Below are 25,239 nucleotides of genomic sequence, written 5' to 3' on the forward strand. Positions count from 1 at the left end.
CAATGAATCCAAAATGGCAATGTGGTTAGAAGTGGTGGAGAGAATAAAAGCCAGCATATAATGGTAGTGTCTGGTCAGGAACAAATTATAATGGTTGGATTATCCAATGGGGGGTCCGGGAGAGGGGGGTACGAGCTGGAGCATATGTGTATTTGTATATCCTATTGTGTGTTGTCATGTTTGTTTATGTGTTTGTTTAAAAAATAATAATAAAATAAAATACAAAAAAAGAATGGAAAGTGAAGTGAGGGTTGTGACTCTGCAGCGTTGCGTCACGTTTCCTCCATCGGTTCACTTACTGGGAAACATGACGTGTGTCGCTGACGACGACCCCTGAACCTTTTAACCACAGCAAGCATTTTCAGGCATGAAAAGAGAGTTGTATTTATATGAAGGGAATTAATGAATCACTGAGATTATGCCTTTTGATTGCTGGAGATATCATTGAGACATCTCCAATCCTCCCTCCAATGTGCTGCTCCCAGCAGTTGGAACGAGATGCAAAAGACTTTGAAAATGGACAAATTTTTAAGGACTCCATCTTGTTGAGTTGTTCACACGCACCTGCAACTGTCACCCAGCCTTTTTTTTATCCACTTTTTCTCCCCATTTTCTATTTTTCTCCCATCCCAATTTTCGTATTATCCAATTCTTCCCTCCCCTGTCTTGAACGTTGCTGGACTATGCCTCCCACTGGTCGGCTGTAGTGAGGATAGAAGCCTTGCATCACGTGTCCCCTCCGGTACACGAGGAGGCAGCCTGTCGCATCTTTTCACCGCAGCAGCTCGAGCTCTCAGTGGCGAGGAGTAACGCGTGGGAGGCTCACGCTGCCCCCGCTACTTCCTGTTTCCGTCGCACCGGCGTCACCCAACCGACCTGTAGGAGGCGCTGTCCACAACGTCCAATCCCCACCCACCGGCTTTCCCACCCTCTAACCGGCCAAACCGGTAGCAACGCCGAGAGCTGGGCTCGAACCCAGCGTATCCTGCGTTAGTGGCGAGCGCCTTGCCCACTGCGCCAATCAGCCGCCCGTCACCCAGCCTTTTAACTGTCATTAGTCTGTTCTGCTTCATGTATTCCATACCTTGTAATTTTATTTGTTTGTTTGATGTGTGTTTTAATTGTTCCCTCTGTGATGTATGTATCATCGTCTCTTTTCTATTTTATTTACCTTTCCCTGTTATCCTTCGAGATGCCCTTTTGTCCTCTTGCCAGGCGATCATTATAAATAAGAATTCTGAGAATGTTTTTGGGAAATTCGCTTATTTGCCATCTACCCTGGAGTTAGACAAGCAGATACCTTTTCTTCTCAGTTTCCTCCCTTAAGCGTAGGGAACAGCTGCACCGTTAGCCTAGCTTAGCGTCATTCACTCGGAACTGAAAAACAGGGCTTTTGAGGTGATGACATCACTGCGCCCAGGCAGCAGTGTATATCTGCTTAGAAAACTAAAATGTCCGGGCGGCTTGGTAGCGCAGTGGAGAATGCACTCGCCTACCACCGCAGAGACTCTCGAATCCAGCTGTCAGCGGTGCCTCCGGCTGGGTCAGTCGTCCCTAGTTACTAACACAATTGGCAGTGTTAGCGGGTGGGAAGCCGGCGGGGTGTGTGTCCTGGTCGTTGTAAACAGTGACTCCTACTGGTCGGTCGGGTGCCTGTTCAGCAGGGAGGGGATCGGGGGGAAATAGCGTGAACCTCGCTGTCAGGTGAAAAGAAGCGGCTGGCTGACTCCACATGTATCGGAGGAGGCATGTGGTAGTTCTACACCCTCCATAGGCCGACAGTGGGGCAATGCGCGCAACGACCAGGAAGGGAATTGACATAACGACTAAATTGGGATGGGAGCAAAAAAAATGAAAAAGTGAGAACAAAAAAATAATAATAAAAAAAAAAGAAAACTAAAATGTCGATTTTTTTAAATGTATTTCTCCACGTGGTAAATGCACAGGTCACAACATGTTTAGGTCACAGGTCACAGGTCACAACATGTTTAGGTCACAGGTCACAGGTCACAACATGTTTACAGGAACGTTTTGGAGTGTATTTCACACCTACTTCCAGTGAATGACGCTAAGCTAGGCTACTTGGCAATTTCTTGAAATGAGTAAAGATATCTATGTATGTATTGAGCTGTACTGTACTGTACCCATTCTGCAATCTGTTAATAAACTTTTCAATCAATCAATCAATCAATCAATCTACGGTTATCTCTCCTGATTGGATAAAGTGGGGAGGGGTACCAGGAAGAGAAACGTGTGTTTACTGCAGAGCTGAGGGACTGGGAGACCCATTTTACTGACCAGACACGCCCTATACTATATCATCACTATAACAGTGATGGCTGTCAGAATGTAGAGCTATTTAACACTTATTTGAAGAAAAAATACCACTTACAGCACCTTTTTAAAGGCTTGATTTAAGGATTTCAACTTAACGTCTTTATTTCTTCTCCTCTTCCAGGTTCATCCCAGTGTTCATCGTCTGCTGCTGGAAGTGTTCGATGAGAACCGGCTGGTAAATGATTCATATTTTATATTCCGTGACGGAACCGTTACTTTTACAGCTGGTTCTTGTAACCGTCAGGCCCACGCTGCTCTCTCACTAATGATCCCCCAATGTGTCAAGGATTAGATTAGATCAGATTCAAATGTATTGTCATTATACAATACAACAAAAATTGGTTTGACATGCAAATGTAACAGTAAAGTGCAATAGTAATATACAATGTACAGGTGATTTCAACTGGGTATAAAATATATAGATTAGTTCTACTGAGTAATAGTGCTAATCGGATGTATGTACGGATTTGTATTAATATATACAGTGACACAATGGTAGTAAGTCATACTGGCCAGCAGTGTAACTAGTATAAGAGTAGGTAAGGGATATGTATAGATATAGTATCTACTATGGTAGTGAAAGGTTAACCTTCTGTAGTGTGGTAGTGAAAGGTTAACCTTCTGTAGTGTGGTAGTGAAAGGTTAACCTTCTGTAGTGTGGTAGTGAAAGGTTAACCTTCTGTAGTGTGGTAGTGAAAGGTTAACCTTCTGTAGTGTGGTAGTGAAAGGTTAACCTTCTGTAGTGTGGTAGTGAAAGGTTAACCTTCTGTAGTGTGGTAGTGAAAGGTTAACCTTCTGTAGTGTGGGGGGCAGGTGGCGCACGGAGATTACGTTCGTCACCAACACCGGGAGACACTAGGATTCGCCTGTTCGAATCCAGCTCCCGGCGTTGCTATCAGCTTGGCTGTCCTCTCACACTGATACAATTGGCTGTATCAGGGGGTGGGAAAGCTGAAGGGTGGGTCCTGGGCGTTGTGGACAGCGACCCCTACAGTTCGGTCGGGGCGCCTGCTCAGCGAGGGTTGGAACTGAGGAGAGATAGTGTGGCCTCCCACACGCTACACACCCCGGTGAGAACCTGCGCGGCCAGGTTGGCCTGCCCCAGGCTGCACATGCGTCGGAGGAAAGCATGTGACAGTCTCCGGTCTCCCGGACCAACAGTAGGGGAAAGTACGCAACAACCAGGAAGGGTGGGATGGGAGAAAAATCGGGAAAAAGGAGGGGAAGAAAGATAAAAAAAAAAAAAAAAAAAAACTTCTGTAGTGTGGTAGTGAAAGGTTAACCTTCTGTAGTGTGGTAGTGAAAGGTTAACCACACGGTGGCGCTGCACCTCTAGACCGTTGTTCAGGGGAAACCCCTGCGTCTGAAGCACGACCTCTGACCTCTGAAGCACGACCTCCAGACATCAACACGGCTTCCTTATTTATTGTTTGATATCATTCTTGGCCTTTTGGGAGCTCCTTTTCTCTCTTGTTTACTAGTGCGTAACAAATACACTACATAGTGACCAGTGGGGGCGGCCGGGTAGCACAGCGGACTAAGCGTCTGTCTACCACCGCAGATACACTGGTATCGAATCCGGCTGTGAGCGGTGCCTCCGGCTTGGCCGGTCGTCATACTGGCTCAATTGGCAGAGTCAGCGGGAGGGAAGCCGGTGGGGTGGTAATCTAGTCGTTGTAAACAGTGACTCCTACAGGTCGGTCAGGGCGCCTGCACAGCGAGGGAGGGAGATGGTGAGGGTGACCCTCCCACGCGTTACACTTCACCAATGAGAGTCCTCGCTGCCAGGTGAAAAGAGGCTGCTGGCTGTCTCCTATGTATCGGAGGAAGCATGTGATAGACTTCAGGGCTCCCTAGACCGACCAGTGGGGGGCACATGTGCGCAACGACCAGGAAGGGGAGGGGGTAATTGGCATGAGCGACTAAATTGGGATGGGAGGAAAATACAGAAAAATAGGAGGAGAAAAAGTGGATCATAGTGACCAGTGATTTACGCGCTCGTCATTTTGATACGCTCTCTTGTTTTGATACATTTGTTGCACATATTATTGTTTTTCAGGCATTCAGTTATATTTAATCTAGTCTTCTCTCACATCATTATAAATAAATGCGTTTGGTTATTAACGTCTGTGATGCTAAAACGGTGTTGATGAAAAGGGTTTATGTTTCATCTTCAAACCTTTATTTATACTCGTGAGCCCCCGGGGCTTCCCTCTGTATTTACAGTGATGACCACATTAACTCTTTGAGTGTCAGCTATTATCCTCATCCCTGTAGTCAATGGTAGTATAAGGAGGTAGCTTACCAATAATGATGTAGTATAAGGAGGTAGCTTACCAATAATGATGTAGTATAAGGAGGTAGCTTACCAGTAATGATGTAGTATAAGGAGGTAGCTTACCAATAATGATGTAGTATAAGGAGGTAGCTTACCAATAATGATGTAGTATAAGGAGGTAGCTTACCAATAATGATGTAGTATAAGGAGGTAGCTTACCAATAATGATGTAGTATAAGGAGGTAGCTTACCAATAATGATGTAGTATAAGGAGGTAGCTTACCAATCATGATGTAGTATAAGGAGGTAGCTTACCAATAATGATGTAGTATAAGGAGGTAGCTTACCAATCATGATGTAGTATAAGGAGGTAGCTTACCAATCATGATGTAGTATAAGGAGGTAGCTTACCAATAATGATGTAGTATAAGGAGGTAGCTTACCAATAATGATGTAGTATAAGGAGGTATCTTACCAATAATGATGTAGTATAAGGGGGTAGCTTACCAATAATGATGTAGTATAAGGAGGTAGCTTACCAATAATGATTTAGTATAAGGAGGTAGCTTACCAATACTGATGTAGTATAAGGAGGTAGCTTACCAATAATGATGTAGTATAAGGAGGTAGCTTACCAATAATGATGTAGTATAAGGAGGTAGCTTACCAATAATGATGTAGTTTAAGGAGGTAGCTTACCAATAATGATGTAGTATAAGGAGGTAGCTTACCAATAATGATGTAGTGTAAGGAGGTAGCTTACCAATAATGATGTAGTATAAGGAGGTAGCTTACCAATAATGATGTAGTATAAGGAGGTAGCTTACCAATAATGATGTAGTGTAAGGAGGTAGCTTACCAATAATGATGTAGTATAAGGAGGTAGCTTACCAATAATGATGTAGTATAAAGAGGTAGCTTACCAATAATGATGTAGTGTAAGGAGGTAGCTTACCAATAATGATGTAGTATAAGGAGGTAGCTTACCAATAATGATGTAGTATAAAGAGGTAGCTTACCAATAAGGGCCTTAAAAATTAACAAATACTAGTCAATCACATACTAAGCAGTCACATTGAGGCTTGTTTAAACTGTGTGTAGTTTGTGTGTAGTTCTGTATCGTTAGTGGCTTAGCTTGGCATCGCCTTCTGCACTATCTCGCGTACGTGCACGCGTACTGAATAAACCACAAATGTACCTCTAATACCAGTATTAGTCTGACCACACCCCTCATCAGCTTACCTTCATAAGCAGGTGTGTGGTCACCTGCTCTCCTCCTTCTCGCTTTCACCACAAGGAAGAGGTGCCTCGGTAGATCCCCACACTTGACACCATGATGGAAGAAATTGGATTAGGAACAGCTTGGGAAACAAGGATACGTTGACATCATATCTTTATTTTCTCTCTCACTATTTTCGAGAAAATACGGCGATATTGTCTTCGTACTGGAGTGTCTAGAAGATGATGATCATTCTACAAACCCTCCACCGGTTTTCGTATTGGGAGCACGCCGCTGCATGCTTCTCAACTGCAGTTCCTTGCTGTGTTTGTTGGGGTGAAACCTGTCAGGCCACAGCTGAACTGTCGGACATGCCGCTGTTGTGAGGAGCGGTGCGTTCCAGGTTGGGTGAGTAGTGTTTGCTGGCGGGCTCCACTTGTCTGTTAGTGCTATGGGGGTTACTAGACAAAGTTTATGGAAACCGGCCCCAGGCTAGGGTCCTTTGTTTAGCCGTCTAGGCGACAGAAGGCCTTGGTCTGGCGACCATTATAGTTTTAACTAGTGGGCCGCGACCATTGACACTGGTGATCCCTGTGTGTTCTGGACGAGTGGATTCTCTCTGTCACCGTGTTAAGACCCCATCTTTCATATCCAAATGAGAGTATTCCTTCACGAGGGGATATGTGCATGTAATGTGCGATAGCGGCAGATTCATGTTCAAAGTCAGCTATACAGGCCAGTTGGTACTGTGCTGATTCCGCCGGACGTGTTAATGTCACCGTTGTGAAGCGGTGTTGACGTCTTGTTTTCTCTTTTCTCTTAAAAGTGAGGAGGGTTCAGAACGGCGGCCTGTCTGGGTGAGTGTTATGTCATTGTTTACATGTTCATAGCTTACGGTTAGCCGGTCGGTGGCCTGGCGCGGGGTAGCTTAGGCTTCTCGCGCGCCGCCGGGAGCTCGCTCCTGATCGCGTGCGTCGTAGATCGGCGTCTCGCGAGCGGAAGCGATAGCACCCGAACGGTTGGAGCAGCCGTTAGCTTGATGCTATTCTGTTGAACGTGCTTTGATTTTTAACATGTTTTACACTCTTGACCACGACGTCATCTTTGACAGGGGATGTTCGTCAACCCTGCCTGAGCCTAGACGGGGATTGCGTCAACAAAGAGGGCTGTGTTCTACGGTGGCTTATGACTGCACTTCGCTGATCTGCGTTCCGGGCAGGTACGGGGTTGGCCAGACCCTCATAACACGTCTTCTGGTTTTACCTTGCTAAATGTATTGTGAATGACGGTGTTTTTTTCCCAAAACGTGTGTTGTTGCAATGCATTTGAGATACGTTGCGGGTTGTGTGTGAGCTGTTTTTGTCACTGGCAGTAGCTTCTCTGTGCAGGTCGTGATGTATTGATCTGGTTGTTGTGTGAGAAACATCATGGTGTTTATGTGTACCGTGTACTCACTACTAAGGCAACTAACCTATGAAGCTATGCTTGGTGACGAGTGAGTAAAAGAATGTTCTTTCTCAGACTGTAATGACAATGGACAGTGAGTTCACACATTAACAGGTTTTCCTGTTTTAACTGGCCGTATTGAGGGTAAAATAGGAGGATTGTGTTTTTCCCCCCCCGGTTCCCTGGGGACTTTATCACCTCCTATCAGACATGTTGTGCATTAATTGTGTCTTTTGTGTGGTAGGGATACGATGTAACTCTCAGCTTGATTGCTGAGGTTGTGCTAAATCTGCTGGAGAAACTTATTTCCTAAAGGGAAATTGGTTTGGTTGCTGTCATGTGTGCTTAGCAAGGCCTGTGGTCGATACTAATCAAGAATGATGTATTCTCTCATTGTGATGATGATGGGTTGTGTGTGTCATGTGACCTACAACTGGGTTGTACTGACCACAGAAGCACATGTGTATGTTGGACCGGGGTTCTTAGAGCCCTCTCTATTCTGTGTTTTTCCTTAGTAAAAATCAGATAGCAGGTTAGCTCGTGCGCTGTGTGGAGCTGTGAAACGCTTCATAGGGTTGACTATGACTGTGTCATATTCTCTTTTTGTCGTTACGTCGTATCATGGGTGTGGGGTCGTAAAGGGGTGAACTGGTAACCTTTCCTCTCCCCGTTGTTCTGTCGGTCAGGGGTACACCCCCTGTCCTTCAAGGTTCCCGTCACGTGGCGGTTCGGCACGTTACGGGGGGGGGGGGGGGGAGGGAGTTCCTGGTCCCACGGCCTGGTATATTGGGCGTGTGCACCGCAGGAATTCCCCCGCCATAGAGTACGTCACCGTGCGCGTCTCTGTTGGTAGGACTTCCGTGTGCTGTTCAGGTCCATGTGATGGATCTGTTTTCAGGGGGGGTGGTCAGGGCTCCTCCTCACCAAGCGCCTACTCAGGCCTTCTGTGAGTTCGGACTCCTTCTTCCATGTGATCCATGTGAGGAAGCCTCCATCAGAGTACAGAGCCTTCCTCCTCAGATTGTCAAAGTGAGTGGACCCTCTAGAAGGGTCCTTTTCTATTGTATGTATATTCGATTCAATTCGTTTATTGAGTGTGTATGGGTTCGGTGCCTCTTCCCCGGAGGCCCTAAAACCAGTTTTTTACATGGCTCAAGGTGCAATATATTCTTTTCAATCTGTACAGCTCGCGTGGGAAGTCTCTCTGGGGATCCCCGTCTCTTTCCTATGGGAGGGTGGTGGGATGTAAAAATGTGAACATTTTTTACCCCGGCTGTGTAGACTGGGATACATACTGTTGATGCTTCCTTCTTTCTATTCCAGAAGTGTTGGAGTTAGGGAGTGTCACACCCCTCTTGTCGTTCCCCTGGGCGCCTTGGGGATTCAATGGCAGGTCTAAATAGCCTGTTCATTGATGGGGGTGTGTCCCGACGCACGTATAGTGCTAGCTCGCTGTAAACAGGCGATTGACTGGCACGCCTTAGTTGCTTGTGGTTGAAACAGCGTTTTTATAAAGCAACTGAGATGGGGGTTTTTCCTCTTCCGGCGACCGCATCCCATGACCTGGGTGGGTTGTCGACGGATCCTCGTTCATGTCTGGGGGATGATGACGGGATGGATCTGAACATATGTAGTGGGGTCTCACGCCCTTGGGGTGGGCCACCAGGCGCGGTTCGTCCCGACGTCTGGGTGGCGCCTTCTTTTCATGTTAAGATCAACACGCATATCTGCCCTTTTCCTGGGGCATGTCGGCGTGGTTAGGGCACGGGACTGGTTCTGGTCACGCTGGTCCAGATCAGTTGAACCCGTTGTCCGCCGGGGATGCAGATCTGCTGTTCTGGTACCCTGAGGGACTTGGGCTTTTTTCAGGGGGAAAAATGCCAGGTCGGTCTGGGTGTCACAGGGTTAAGCGCTATGGAGACCCTGGTTGGGTATGTTTTTACTCAGCACTGTCGTCATGGCTTACAGCCATGCCATTCTGTACGCGCTCGATCTCGTCGGATCTCGGCCGCTACACAGGTTGGTCCTGGTTAGTACTTGGTTGGGAGACCGCCGGGGAATACCAGGTACGGTGTGCTTAGGGGCTGGTTCTCCATTGTTTTTCGCTCCTCTCTCACGCATGGCGAAGAGGGGCCTGTGGGGGTGGTTTTTTGACCTCCTCTGGTGACCCTGTGCTTCCCGTACCGCCAGGCCCGGTCCGAAGTGATGTTTGCGACCCGTAGGCCTGGGTTAACCCTTTTTGGAAACTGAAACACTTGTACTGCGGTATAGCCGGTGTATACCCGCAGGTGTGTTTTGGAGTTTTTTCTTGAGGGGTTATAGGAACAACCACCGCATTGGGTAACACCGAGGTGGTTGATTCCCTGGTGTGTTGGAGCAGTGTCAACTCCCGGGTTCACCGGTTGAGGGTGCCCCTGCACGTTCATGACGTCTGCCAATCGTGTCAGCCTTCTCTGCCTCGACCCCTCTGGGTGGGGGTTGTTAAATGGAGGCTTGGTCATGCAACACCGCCAGCTTACGCTCCTTCCGCCGGGGCGGCTGTGTTCAGCTGTCCCCTCTGGCGCCTGTCTCGTCCGCAGTCTCCAGGCTAGGGTTAACAGCCTGTTGCCTGGTTTTTCCCCGGTGCGCTGCCTGCTTCCGTTGGTTAACTTTTTTTGTGTGCTTACGGCCATGCTGACTGCCTATTCTGCAGGGTCAGTGTGCCAGGCGGTGTACTATTGGGGGGACGGGGCCCGCTCGGCTTACTGGCCTGGTTGGTTCCGCCTGGGAATACCAGGTGCAGTAACTGAGGGGCCTTTGTCTGAATACGCTGGCGATGTGGGGGGCGGGGCACTACGTGCCCACCTGGTGGGGTCTTGATGCTGGCATCATGGACTTCTCCGGGCCCCCATTCCAGGGAGTCCAGTCCTTTTGGTGGGTCTGGGTCTTCCTTCGTGCTCCGCTGCTACGGCCTTGCCACGGGGTTGGGTTTGCCCTTGACCCCGTGATTCTGGGGGCAGTAACGAGGTTGTTCCTCCGTTCGTTCCCGGGTGGCATGTGGGTTGTGCGTGTGTGTAGTCGTGGGTCAAGCCACGGTCTGCTCACCCTGTGCGTTGAGTTGCTTGAGTGCCTCTTCGCACGGTCGGGTCCGTCGCCCTCCCGTGACGTCCCTAATAGGGGGGCTACCCTCCATTAGGGGGGGTCGGGGGGGCTCGGCCCTCCCTGTTCTGATGGTTTTGGGGGGCTGTCAGCGGGGTGTATTTGTCAGCCAAGTGGCTCCGCTTGGCCTCCCTTGTGCAGAAGGCGATGCCAAGCTAAGCCACTAACGATACAGAACGTTAGGTTATGACTATAACCAAGTTCTGTTAGTTAGGGGCGATGCTTGGCATCGGACGCCGCTGCAGCCCTTGTCCTCACCTTGTGGTGAAAGCTTGGGAAGGAGGAGAGCAGGTGACCACACACCTGCTTATGAAGGTAAGCTGATGAGGGGTGTGGTCAGACTAATACTGGTATTAGAGGTACATTTGTGGTTTATTCAGTACGCGTGCACGTACGCGAGATAGTGCAGAAGGCGATGCCAAGCATCGCCCCTAACTAACAGAACTTGGTTATAGTCATAACCTAACGTTTGTGTGTGTGGGGGGGGGGGGGGGGTACATCATCTGCAGTCTGTTAATAAAGTCTCTGGTGAGTCATCTCCACATCCTGTGCCGAGCCGCTCTGATATTATTACACGTTGCATTGAAACTGACCTGAATGCAGGCTGACTGTCGGGCCCTGAAATAGCGAGGCCTCACACACAGTTAGCTCCCTGGCGGGACCCTCGATGACAGACGGGTGGACATCAGACCGCGGTGGACGGCTACTTCAGGTGTCGGATCACAGCTAACACGGGGTCTCATCTCATTCCTCAAAGTATAGATGTATGTATAGATGTAGCAGTACTGTCTATCTGTATGTCATGTATGTCATATATGTTATGATGAATTGAAAATGGGGGACCCTGATGTAAACAAGATGAAAGTCTTTCTCTGGTCTGCATCCCCTTAACAATTGTATGTACTGAGCTGTACTGTATTGTACCCATTCTGCAATCTGTTAATAAACTTTTCAATCAATCAATCAATCAGCAGGAGAAACATTTGACCCACATATTTTGTCTCCGTCTATCAACCTTTTTGTGTTCGATGGGAACAGAACTGGGAACTTTTATGGAGATGGAGGGGGGGGGGGCAGACTGTAGGAGGGGGCCTGGGGGCAAACTGGAGGAGGAGAGGGGGGGGGGGCAGACTGGAGGAGGGGGCCTGGGGCAGGCGTTGACCGGAGCTTCAGTGAGAGGCTAGCTGGAGGCTAGCGAGATGAATGAATGACCTTTATTTATATAGCACCCTTCACAGCACGAATGCACATGGTGCTTTACACTACAGCTTAATATAAAAACACAATAAAACAAAATCAGAAATAAATGACAACAAACAAACGGCAGTTAAAAACAGTGAAACCAGATAGAAAAAGTAGAATAAAAGAATTTGGATAAAATCATGAGTCACTAATTAAAACAAACCTATAGAACAGTGAGGACAAGAAAGAGTGCCTATGTATGACCAAAGGCCTGTCTGAACAAATGTGTTTTTAGTTGTTTTTTAAAAGAGTTTTCAGAGGGGGCAGTTCGCAGGTCCAGGGGGAGAGCGTTCCAGAGCCTTGGTGCCGTCACCTGGAAGGCTCGATCACCCCTTGTTTTCAGCCTGGACCTGGGGATCACCAGGAGGTGCTGATCGGCAGATCTGAGTGAGCGGGTGTTGGTGTAGGGATGGATGAGTTCAGTGATGTAGATGGGGGCCTGACCGTGAAGTGCTCTGAAAGTGAAAGTGAGGACTTTGAAGTGAATTCTATAGTGTACCGGGAGCCAGTGCAGGGATACCAGAATGGGAGTGATGTGACCTTGTGAGTAGCCTGGCTGCAGCATTTTGGACCATTTGTAGTTTATCTGTGGATGATTTGGTGAGATTCTAGTTCTTTGATGATTCTAGATTCTTTGATGATTCTAGTGAGAGGCTAGCGAGAGGCTAGTGGGATGGGTTCTCTTCAAAGGGCTGCTCAGGCGCGGGGGTGTGTTGGTGTTGGATACTATCCTGGTCTGACTGGAATGCGGGAGCTACGGTTGCAGAAAGGCTTGGAAGTCTGCAGTGGAAGCTCTTTTGAAGAAGCAGCCCAGAGTGTCGAGTTGAGCTGCTGGAGGAAGTGAACCCCTAGGGTTGGTTTCAGAGTGTGTTTGGGTCATTCCTCCACAGACGTGGCCCGACCTCCTCTGACTAATCGCTGAAAGCAGCCTCCAGAGGAATGCAGGTTGTCACCAGAGCTATTTTGGCAGCCTATGTGCCGCCGCTAATGATCGCAATCACAGAGCAACACTCCAGACCGGCTGCATTGCTGCTGCTTCTTGCCCCGCCGGGCTGGTTTTATTATCATGCCGCATTCATCACAATCTCAGGGATCAGAGAGTTGAGAAACGGAAATGGCCGGCCGGCTCCGTTTACATTTTGCAACGAGAAGAAGCCACACAGACCCGCTGTCGGAGAGCCCGAGGGAGGGCCATGGTGGAGCAGAGGCGGTGGTCTCTGCTCGGAGCCTCAGCTCTGTCCACATGAAGGTGACTCCCCTGTCAGCGGAGCGCTACTCCTCGCTGCTCCTGCCCAGAGTCAACGCCTGGAGCAAGAAGAGTGTCCTGCAGATCGCCCTGCAGCCCTGCTGCCAGCCAGCAGGGGTCTCTGATGGGGGCGGAGCAGGGGTCTCTGATGGGGGCGGAGCAGGGGTCTCTGATGGGGGCGGAGCAGGGGTCTCTGATGGGGGCGGAGCAGGGGTCTCTGATGGGGGCGGAGCAGGGGTCTCTGATGGGGGCGGAGCAGGGGTCTCTGATGGGGGCGGGGCAGGGGTCTCTGATGGGGGCGGAGCAGGGGTCTCTGATGGGGGCGGGGCAGGGGTCTCTGATGGGGGCGGAGCAGGGGTCTCTGATGGGGGCGGAGCAGGGGTCTCTGATGGGGGCGGAGCAGGGGTCTCTGATGGGGGCGGAGCAGGGGTCTCTGATGGGGGCGGAGCAGGGGTCGGGGTCTCTGATGGGGGCGGAGCAGGGGTCTCTGATGGGGGCGGGGCAGGGGTCTCTGATGGGGGCTCTTGCACCAGCGACGCAGGGTACTGCAGTAGCGGCAGCATCTTTGAACCGGACGCCTCAGAACAGAAGAGTCTCCACTGCAGCAAGGCCAAGGTTCCCCTGAGACGCTGTTCCTCCCTGGGCACGCCCCCGCCCGCCTCTCCGGTCAGGGGCTCCTCCTTCCAGACGTCCCTCCAGCTGTCGACCGGCGAGCCCGCGCAGGACGTCGAGGCGCACCACCCCTGCGAAGGCTCCGTCGCCACGGTGCTCGGCGGCCCGCGGCTCTCGAGAGACGCCAGACACACGGTGCAGCTCGAGGTCCCGCTGCAGCGGGAGACGCCCGGCGACGACCGGCCGCTCGAGTCGTCTCCGCCGGACCGCTCGAGTCGACACCCCAGAGTGCGGCTGCACTTTGCCCATCGGAGACCGTCCGCGTCTGGGGAGGGAGCCGCCGCGGCTACGGTCGACGTGGAGGATCCTGAGGACAAGCGGCACGTGAGGCTGTTCAGAAGCACCTCCGCCTGCCTGCTGAGCCCCGCGGCCTGCCGGGACGCTGGGAACACTGTTCACCACAGAGCCGTACAGAGGAGCTTCTCCCTGGAGGTGCCCTACGCCAACGCTGGCATCTCGTGTCACGTCTCCAACCCTCACTCTCCTCACGTGCACATTCATGTCTCCCGGCGCCCCGATGGAAACACTGACCACCACAGGGATTATACGTCCCAGAACCCAGACACAAAGGTGAGTCTTTATGGAGACACTGACCACCACAGGGATTATACGCCACAGAACCCAGACACCAAGGTGAGTCTTCATGGAGACACTGACCACAGGGATTATACGCCCCAGAACCCAGACACCAAGGTGAGTCTTTATGGAGACACTGACCACCACAGGGATTATACGCCACAGAACCCAGACACCAAGGTGAGTCTTCATGGAGACACTGACCACAGGGATTATACGCCCCAGAACCCAGACACCAAGGTGAGTCTTTATGGAGACACTGACCACCACAGGGATTATACGCCCCAGAACCCAGACACCAAGGTGAGTCTTTATGGAGACACTACCCACCACAGGGATTATACGCCACAGAACCCAGACACCAAGGTGAGTCTTTATGGAAACACTGACCACCACAGGGATTATACGACGCCACAGAACCCAGACACCAAGGTGAGTCTTTATGGAGACACTGACCACCACAGGGATTATACGCCCCAGAACCCAGACACCAAGGTGAGTCTTTATGGAGACACTACCCACCACAGGGATTATACGCCACAGAACCCAGACACCAAGGTGAGTCTTTATGGAAACACTGACCACCACAGGGATTATACGCCACAGAACCCAGACACCAAGGTGAGTCTTTATGGAGACACTGACCACCACAGGGATTATACGCCACAGAACCCAGACACCAAGGTGAGTCTTTATGGAGACACTGACCACCACAGGGATTATACGCCACAGAACCCAGACACCAAGGTGAGTCTTTATGGAAACACTGACCACCACAGGGATTATACGACGCCACATAACCCAGACACCAAGGTGAGTTTTCATGTTCCCTAACCGGGTTGGACGTAATCCACGTCCCTCTCGTCACACGGGAAACGTCAAAGCAGGGCCCATAGTGTGACGCTTCTACTATACAAATAAAGTTATTATTACTATACATTTCACTTTAAGAGACGAACACAAACGGGTCTCAGATCAGCGCTATTCTATCTCATTTACTTGACAGAAACGGGACGAATGAGAATATAGTACAGTAGCCTGGGGTGTTGACTGACATGTTGAATTTGTATTTTAAAATCTGCACAGAAGTGAATTGAGGTCTCAGATTAACATGTGCTGTGAGTGAGAAATCATGAAAGGTGTTGACAAAGGTGGGTGTAAATTAAAACGCGTATTTTGCACATTGGGGTTATGCGTGAGATAAAATGGCCAATTGTTGTTGAGAAAATAATCCCAATTTATTTGTATACTACTAGAGATACAAATACTAGGTATTTGTTTCTATATACTACTAGAGATACAAATACTAGGTATTTGTTTCTATATACTACTAGAGATACAAATACTAGGTATTTGTTTCTATATACTACTAGAGATACAAATACTAGGTATTTGTTTCTATATACTTCTAGAGATACAAATACTAGGTCTTTGTTTCTATATACTACTAGAGATACAAATACTAGGTATTTGTTTCTATATACTACTAGAGATACAAATACTAGGTCTTTGTTTCTATAAACTTCTAGAGCTGCTTTGCTTCATTGATTGATTGATTGATTGAAAACTTTATTAACAGATTGCAGAATGGGTACAGTACAGTACAGCTCAATACACACAATTGTTAAGGGGATGCAGACCAGAGAAAGACTTTGGTCTTGTTTACATCAGGGTCCCCCATTTTCAATTCATCAGGACATATATGACATACATGACATACAGATAGACAGTACTGCTACATCTATATATTTATGACATACCAGATTTGCAAATACAGTACTGTTTGTGATACGAGAAGAGTCCAGAAAAGAGAGTATATACATTTGACGTAGAAACTGTACATTGGAGGAGGTTGGGGGGGGGGGGAGGTTGGGTGGGTGGGGGACACTGTACAACTGAACAAGCAAAACTGTACATTGGAATATTGACAAGACCATACTTGGTAATTTACTGTACATTGGAGGGGGTTGTGTTAGGACATTTACAGGGGCCAGTTTCGAATTGCAGTCTCCCGTTTTTTTTTTTTTTTTTTTTAACATAATAATTTTACATTTTTGATTTTATTTTACATAATAAAATACAATACACAGGTGCATAATACAGTATAAAAATTAGAGCTGGGCCGTTAACGTGCTGCGTTAACGCTATACTATACTGCAGATAGATTAATCTAGATTAAAAAAAATAATCTATGCCCACCTCTAATAAAAATACATCAGGATAGCGCAAGAAAGTCCTTAGACTTATTTCCATTGCGGTCTGAAGTCAGTCATTGCTTTCTAGCATTCTGTCGTTCAGGTCTGTGGAAGCTCTCGATCACTCCGTCAGCCGTCAGGGCGAACTGAGCAACATCTCCGCCAGCCGTCAGGGCGAACTGAGCAACATCTCCGTCAGCCATCAGGGCGAACTGAGCAACATCTCTGTCTGTCAGCCGTCAGGGCGAACTGAGCAACATCTCTGTCAGCCGTCAGGGCGAACTGAGCAACATCTCTGTCAGCCGTCAGGGCGAACTGAGCAACATCTCTGTCAGCCGTCAGGGCGAACTGAGCAACATCTCTGTCTGTCAGCCGTCAGGGCGAACTGAGCAACATCTCTGTCAGCCGTCAGGGCGAACTGAGCAACATCTCTGTCAGCCGTCAGGGCGAACTGAGCAACATCTCTGTCTGTCAGCCGTCAGGGCGAACTGAGCAACATCTCTGTCAGCCGTCAGGGCGAACTGAGCAACATCTCTGTCGGCCATCAGGGCGAACTGAGCAACATCTCTGTCAGCCGTCAGGGCGAACTGAGCAACATCTCTGTCGGCCGTCAGGGCGAACTGAGCAACATCTCTGTCTGTCAGCCGTCAGGGCGAACTGAGCAACATCTCTGTCAGCCGTCAGGGCGAACTGAGCAACATCTCTGTCGGCCGTCAGGGCGAACTGAGCAACATCTCTGTCAGCCGTCAGGGCGAACTGAGCAACATCTCTGTCAGCCGTCAGGGCGAACTGAGCAACATCTCTGTCAGCCGTCAGGGCGAACTGAGCAACATCTCTGTCTGTCAGCCGTCAGAGCGACCTGAGCAACATCTCTGTCGGCCGTCAGGGCGAACTGAGCAACATCTCTGTCGGCCGTCAGGGCGAACTGAGCAACATCTCTGTCAGCCGTCAGGGCGAACTGAGCAACATCTGGGTTCAGTGACTGAGGAGACGGCTACAGCTAGGTCAAGCAATTAACTCTGTGGACAAACACAAGTATTTGGTTGCAACTACAGTAATCCATTTACATCAAACTGGTGTCCAAGAACATGCTTGGCGAGAAGCGAGCTCTGTTCTCCTGACGGGGCTCTGTGTTTGTGGGAATGTGTAGCAGCGAGCTCTGTTCTCCTGACGGGGCTCTGTGTTTGTGGGAATGTGTAGCAGCGAGCTCTGTTCTCCTGACGGGGCTCTGTTTGTGGGGATGTGTAGCAGCGAGCTCTGTTCTCCTGACGGGGCTCTGTGTTTGTGGGGATGTGTAGCAGCGAGCTCTGTTCTCCTGACGGGGCTCTGTGTTTGTGGGGATGTGTAGCAGCGAGCTCTGTTCTCCTGACGGGGCTCTGTGTTTGTGGGGATGTGTAGCAGCGAGCTCTGTTCTCCTGACGGGGCTCTGTGTTTGTGGGAATGCGTAACACATGCTTTGGTTAAGAGGGGTTCTCCATTTTTATTATTCTGTTAACGCTTTGAGTAATCAGCTTAAGTATTTACTGTCTATATTTAGCTGTGGGAAAAGCAATGTGCCCTAGTCCTGATATAAATAAAGTGCCTCTGAATATTCCCCCTGACTCCAGATAGTCTGGTCAGCTGTAGGGCTGCCCCCGGACTCCAGATAGGGGAGGGGGGTGTAAAGTGATTGATTGATTGATTGAAAATTGTATTACCAGATTGCAGAATGGGTACAGTACAGTACAGCTCAATACACACAATTGTTAAGGGGATGCAGACCAGAGAAAGACTTTCATCTTGTTTACATCAGGGTCCCCCAAATGTGGGCAGGGGGGGGGGGGGGGGGGGGTAAAGTAGGCAGGCTGATCCTTTCCCAGTAAAAGGCTGGCGTGTTCCCTTCCTCATGGTCCCCCCGCCAGGCAGTGTTTGTAAAGCGACCGGTATCGGGTTCCCCCTCGCCAGGCTCTCTTTCTCTCTCTGCATTTAGCAGCTTGTCAAGAAAGAAGGCCTGCCCCAGTAATGAGCTCGCACCTCCACCCTTAAAGCAGATGATCTCTGATTGATTGATTGAAAACTTTATTAACAGATTGCAGAATGGGTACAGTACAGTACAGCTCAATACACATGGGTCCCCCATTTTCAATTCATCATAACATATATGACATACATGACATACAGACAGTACTGCTACATCTATACATTCATGACATATCAGATTTTCAAATACAGTACTGTTTGTGATACAAAAAGTGTCCAGAAAAAGAGAGTATATATATTTGACGTAGAAACTGTACATTGGGGGAGGTTGGGTGGGTGGGGTGGGGTTGGGTGGGGGGGCTGTACATTGGAGGTGGGGGGGGGGGCTGGGTAGGGGGGGGGGACACTGTACACTGTACATTGGAATACTGACAAAGCCATACTTGGTCATTTACTGTACAACTGGGTTAGGACATTTGTAGGGGCCAGTTTCGAATTGCAGTCTCCCGTAGGTGTTCTTTGAGAGTGTTTTTGAAAGTGGGTAGTGATTCACATTCCTTTACAGCTTTGGGTAGGGCGTTCCACATTGATGTGGCATAATTGCTAAACGTGTTTAGTCCCTTGTTTGAGCCGAATCTGGGTTTAACATGATTTAAACAGAGAAAAAGGAACATAAGACCACGGGGGGAACAGGGAGAACAGCATGAGATACACAGAAACATAGAGCGACAGTAACAAACATCACAACAGGTTGGAGGGGGGGGGGGGGGGGTAAGGTTGAGGAATGTTGACGGCTAGGGAGAACAGGTTGGTTTTGAGGCGCGATTTGAAGGTGGAGAGTGTGGGGGGGGGGGGGGGGAGTCTCTGATGGATCTTCGTCTTGGGCCCAAGTAGACGGTCTATCTCGGGAGGCTTCCATCAGGAGGCTTCCATCAGAAGTGGTCATTTTGCCAGTGGGTTGGCTTGAGTCTACTGTAGGGCCTGTGGGTTTAGGGAGTGGAGTAGTTTGCAACCTGGAGGCTACCTGGAGGCTACCTGGAGGCAATCTGGAGGCAATCTGGAGGCAATCTGGAGGGGTAGGTGCTGTTTTTCTTCTAACCACAGAGTCATGCTGATGATTCCCTGCATCGTACGCTTTGTTGAAAGCCTTTTTACTAGACAACATATAAATATTGACAAGCAAACATTCACTGACATTGATGGTGCTAATCGTGGTTGTCTGATGCTAACGTTTATCTACTTCTGTTATCAAAGAGGATATGACAGATTGATTGATTGATTGATTGATTGATTGATTGATTGATTGAACATTGTATTACCAGATTGCAGAATGGGTACAATACAGTACGGCTCAATACACACAATTGTTAAGGGGATGCAGACCAGAGAAAGACTTTCGTCTTGTTTACATCAGGGTCCCCCATTTTCAATTCATCATGACATTTATGACATACACAACATACAGGTAGACAGTACTGCTACATCTATCCATTTATGACATATCAGATTTACAAATACAGCAGGAGTTAACTAACCAGCAACAGGAGTTAACTAACCAGCAGCAGGAGTTAACCAACCCGCAGAATGTGTGAAATTGAGAACCACTGGTTTATTGACTAATTTAGAAAACTGACTAATCTTGCCAGGCCATGGAGCTATTGCAGGAAGTTAACTGGTTAAACAGGACATTTAAATTATATAGGCTACCACTATCTCCTCTGTTGGTCTGGGGAGGGTGTAGACTACCACTATCTCCTCTGTTGGTCTGGGGAGGGTGTAGGCTACCACTATCTCCTCTGTTGGTCTGGGGAGGGTGTAGACTACCACATGTCTCCTCTGTTGGTCTGGGGAGGATGTAGACTACCACATGTCTCCTCTTGGTCTGGGGAGGGTGTAGACTACCACTATCTCCTCTGTTGGTCTGGGGAGGGTGTAGACTACCACATGTCTCCTCTGTCGATCTGGGGAGGGTGTAGACTACCACATGTCTCCTCTGTTGGTCTGGGGAGGGTGTAGGCTACCACTATCTCCTCTGTTGGTCTGGGGAGGGTGTAGACTACCACATGTCTCCTCTGTTGGTCTGGGGAGGGTGTAGACTACCACATGTCTCCTCTGTTGGTCTGGGGAGGGTGTAGGCTACCACTATCTCCTCTGTTGGTCTAGGGAGGGTGTAGACTACCACATGTCTCCTCTGTTGGTCTGGGGAGGGTGTAGACTACCACATGTCTCCTCTGTTGGTCTGGGGAGGGTGTAGACTACCACATGTCTCCTCTGTTGGTCTGGGGAGGGTGTAGACTACCACATGTCTCCTCTGTTGGTCTGGGGAGGGTGTAGACTACCACATGTCTCCTCTGTTGGTCTGGGGAGGGTGTAGACTACCACATGTCTCCTCTGTTGGTCTGGGGAGGGTGTATACTACCACTATCTCCTCTGTTGGTCTGGGGAGGGTGTAGACTACCACATGTCTCCTCTGTTGGTCTGGGGAGGGTGTAGACTACCACATGTCTCCTCTGTTGGTCTGGGGAGGGTGTAGACTACCACATGTCTCCTCTGTTGGTCTGGGGAGGGTGTAGACTAACCACATGTCTCCTATGTTGGTCTGGGGAGGGTGTAGACTACCACATGTCTCCTCTTGGTCTGGGGAGGGTGTAGACTACCACATGTCTCCTCTGTTGGTCTGGGGAGGGTGTAGACTAACCACATGTCTCCTATGTTGGTCTGGGGAGGGTGTAGACTACCACATGTCTCCTCTTGGTCTGGGGAGGGTGTAGACTACCACATGTCTCCTCTGTTGGTCTGGGGAGGGTGTAGACTACCACATGTCTCCTCTGTCGGTCTGGGGAGGGTGTAGACTACCACATGTCTCCTCTGTCGGTCTGGGGAGGGTGTAGACTACCACATGTCTCCTCTGTTGGTCTGGGTAGGTTGTAGACTACCACATGTCTCCTCTGTCGGTCTGGGGAGGGTGTAGACTACCACATGTCTCCTCTGTCGGTCTGGGGAGGGTGTAGACTACCACATGTCTCCTCTGTCGGTCTGGGGAGGGTGTAGACTACCACATGTCTCCTCTGTCGGTCTGGGGAGGTTGTAGACTACCACATGTCTCCTCTTGGTCTGGGGAGGGTGTAGACTACCACATGTCTCCTCTGTTGGTCTGGGGAGGGTGTAGACTACCACATGTCTCCTCTGTCGGTCTGGGGAGGGTGTAGACTACCACATGCCTCCTCTTGGTCTGGGGAGGGTGTAGACTACCACATGTCTCCTCTTGGTCTGGGGAGGGTGTAGACTACCACATGTCTCCTCTGTCGGTCTGGGGAGGGTGTAGACTACCACATGTCTCCTCTGACGGTCTGGGGAGGGTGTAGACTACCACATGTCTCCTCTGTTGGTCTGGGGAGGGTGTAGACTACCACTATCTCCTCTGTTGGTCTAGGGAGGGTGTAGACTACCACATGTCTCCTCTGTTGGTCTGGGGAGGGTGTAGAGTACCACATGTCTCCTCTGTCGGTCTGGGGAGGGTGTAGACTACCACATGTCTCCTCTGTCGGTCTGGGGAGGGTGTAGACTACCACATGTCTCCTCTGTTGGTCTGGGGAGGGTGTAGACTACCACATGTCTCCTCTGTTGGTCTGGGGAGGGTGTAGACTACCACATGTCTCCTCTGTCGGTCTGGGGAGGGTGTAGACTACCACATGTCTCCTCTGTTGGTCTGGGGAGGGTGTAGAGTACCACATGTCTCCTCTGTTGGTCTGGGGAGGGTGTAGACTACCACATGTCTCCTCTGTCTGTCTGGGGAAGGTGTAGACTACCACATGTCTCCTCTGTTGGTCTGGGGAGGGTGTAGAGTACCACATGTCTCCTCTGTTGGTCTGGGGAGGGTGTAGACTACCACATGTCTCCTCTGTTGGTCTGGGGAGGGTGTAGACTACCACATGTCTCCTCTGTCGGTCTGGGGAGGGTGTAGACTACCACATGTCTCCTCTGTTGGTCTGGGGAGGGTGTAGACTACCACATGCCTCCTCTTGGTCTGGGGAGGGTGTAGACTACCACATGTCTCCTCTGTTGGTCTGGGGAGGGTGTAGACTACCACATGTCTCCTCTGTTGGTCTGGGGAGGGTGTAGACTACCACATGTCTCATAATATGTTGGTCTGAGGAGGGTGTAGACTACCACATGTCTCCTCTGTTGGTCTGGGGAGGGTGTAGAGTACCACATGTCTCCTCTGTTGGTCTGGGGAGGGTGTAGACTACCACATGTCTCCTCTGTTGGTCTGGGGAGGGTGTAGAGTACCATGTCTCTGTTGGTCTGGGGAGGTTGTAGACTACCACATGTCTCCTCTGTCTGTCTGGGGAGGGTGTAGACTACCACATGTCTCCTCTGTCGGTCTGGGGAGGGTGTAGACTACCACATGTCTCCTCTGTTGGTCTGGGGAGGGTGTAGACTACCACATGTCTCCTCTGTCGGTCTGGGGAGGGTGTAGACTACCACATGCCTCCTCTGTTGGTCTGGGGAGGGTGTAGACTACCACATGTCTACTCTGTTGGTCTGGGGAGGGTGTAGACTACCACATGTCTCCTCTGTCGGTCTGGGGAGGGTGTAGACTACCACATGTCTCCTCTGTTGGTCTGGGGAGGGTGTAGACTACCACATGTCTCCTCTGTTGGTCTGGGGAGGGTGTAGAGTACCACATGTCTCCTCTGTTGGTCTGGGGAGGGTGTAGACTACCACATGTCTCCTCTGTCGGTCTGGGGAGGGTGTAGACTACCACATGTCTCATAATATGTTGGTCTGGGGAGGGTGTAGACTACCACATGTCTCCTCTGTTGGTCTGGGGAGGGTGTAGACTACCACATGTCTCCTCTGTTGGTCTGGGGAGGGTGTAGACTACCACATGTCTCCTGTTGGTCTGGGGAGGGTGTAGACTACCACATGTCTCCTCTGTTGGTCTGGGGAGGGTGTAGACTACCACAAGTTGGTCTAACTGTGGTAAATGAGGGACATGGTCTGAAATAACAATTGCTTTGTATTCACATTTCCCGACTTGTGGCAGGAGTTTTCCATCTATTAGAAAGTAATCAATCTGTGCGTATGATTGCTGGGCCTGGGACAAAGAGAAGCTTCAGGTGAATGGCTTTTTCAAATCTCCAGGGGTCAACAATTCTATATATTCTTTTAGAAAGGATTCAATATTCAGGGCGGCCGGGTAGTGCAGCGGACTAAGCGCCTGTCTACCACCACAGAGACAGTGGGATCGAATCCAGCTATGGTGCCTCCGGGTTGGCCGACCGTCTATACTGACACAATTGGCAGTGTCAGCGGGTGGGAAGCCGGCGAGGGTGGGTCCTGGTCGTTGTAAACAGTGACTCCTACAGTTCAGTCGGGGCGCCTGCACGGCGAGGGAAGGATCTGGGGGAGGTAGTGTGACCTTCCACACGTTACACTCCCCCAGTGAGAGTCCGCACTGCCAGGTGAAAAAAAGTGGTGGGCTGGCTACACATGTGTCGGAGGAAGCATGTGATAGTCTCCGCCCTCCCAGACCGACGGTAGGGGGCAGAGTGCACAACGACCAGGAAGGGGATTGGGAATTGGCATAACGACTAACATTGGGAGGGGAGAAAAATGGAAAAAGAAGGGGGGAAAAGATAATAATAAAAAAAAAAGTTATTCAATATTCTTTGCTTATTTAGACAGTAGTTGTCAAAGGTTTTCAAATATCTGTCCAACTCTGGGTTCAGGATACAGTTAAAGTCTCCCCCCAGAATAAAGTTATGACAGTTCAAATTCGGGATTGAAGGCCATAATGATGGAAAATAAATCAACAGAATTAGGAGCATATACACCAACCAACATGATGACATTATAACTTCCCCACTACCACCATATGATCCCTGGCTGTCAGAGAAAGATTGTCAACAAACAACAGGGATTATTGCCTGTCTGAAGGCAGGGGTGAGACGCCTGTTCCACCCACCCTTTATGTAAACAGCCATGATCTTGATTTCTCAGGTGAGTTTCCTGCCTCTAACTTGTTAACATGTGCCAAGACTCTTCCTCTCCTTACTGCCTCATTATTACCCACTTTCATTTGTCCATGTATAGAACCCGACTCTCCATCATCAATCATATCTCTAGCTCCACATACGTTAGCTTGGCCATATCCCAAAACATGTATATATAACTGCAGCTGTCAAAACAAGAGTAACAAAACACCCCCCCCCCCAACTGAAAGGTGTTGAACCCCCCTCTTCTTTCACACCTAGCTCTGTGTCACAACACTGTCCTGCTGGAATACTCAGCCTAACCCTGTGTTGACTTTAGCCTGCAACATAAAATATATCTATATCACTTCTCTTAAAGGTACACGCACCACTCCAGGAGCGTTGTTGTTTACATGTATCCCCTCCCTACTTCCCATTTCCCCACATGGAATGACCTTGATTGGATAAATGACATGCTGGTGCTCCAGTGCGACATCTAGTGGCTCAATGTCATCTATAGCACCATCTAGTGGCTCAATGTCATCTATAGCACCTGTTACAAACAAGTGCTATAAACAAAGCAATTGTTAAATAATTTATATGAATCTCTTTTGAACATCTTCAAGATTCAAGAGGTCTATTTGTCACATACATATCAGGGCATACAGTGAAATGCGAGTGGCCATGCCCGCTTCGATTGTGCAATAATACTAAATAATAAAATAGACATAATAAACGGGTAATAAAATAGACATAAAATAGGCATGATAAAATAGACATGCTAAAGTCCTGAGATAATGCAATACAATGTTAGCTACGAATTAAGGCACTGGGTCCTATGTACACTACTATACAATATACAGTTTTTACTCTATATCCTTATGCTATACTTGCTATTTCTAAACTATAATGTGTGTGGAGAGTTCAGTGTTCTGATGGCCTGGTGGAAGAAG

General features: G+C 49.3%; 1 protein-coding gene across 1 annotated transcript in view; it reads left to right on the forward strand.

The window, feature by feature from the left end:
• Positions 1–25,239, forward strand: part of nedd4a (NEDD4 E3 ubiquitin protein ligase a) — a 179,660-nt gene that overhangs the window by 32,568 nt on the left and 121,853 nt on the right. Inside the window, exon 5 of the mRNA XM_084307345.1 lies at positions 2,459–2,512. Within this exon, the coding sequence (XP_084163471.1) occupies positions 2,459–2,512 (54 nt within the window). The remainder of the gene's footprint in view (positions 1–2,458; positions 2,513–25,239) is intronic.

This window comes from Notolepis coatsorum, assembly GCF_963971535.1.
Source record: "Notolepis coatsorum genome assembly, chromosome: 2".
Classification (NCBI taxonomy): domain Eukaryota; kingdom Metazoa; phylum Chordata; class Actinopteri; order Aulopiformes; family Paralepididae; genus Notolepis; species Notolepis coatsorum.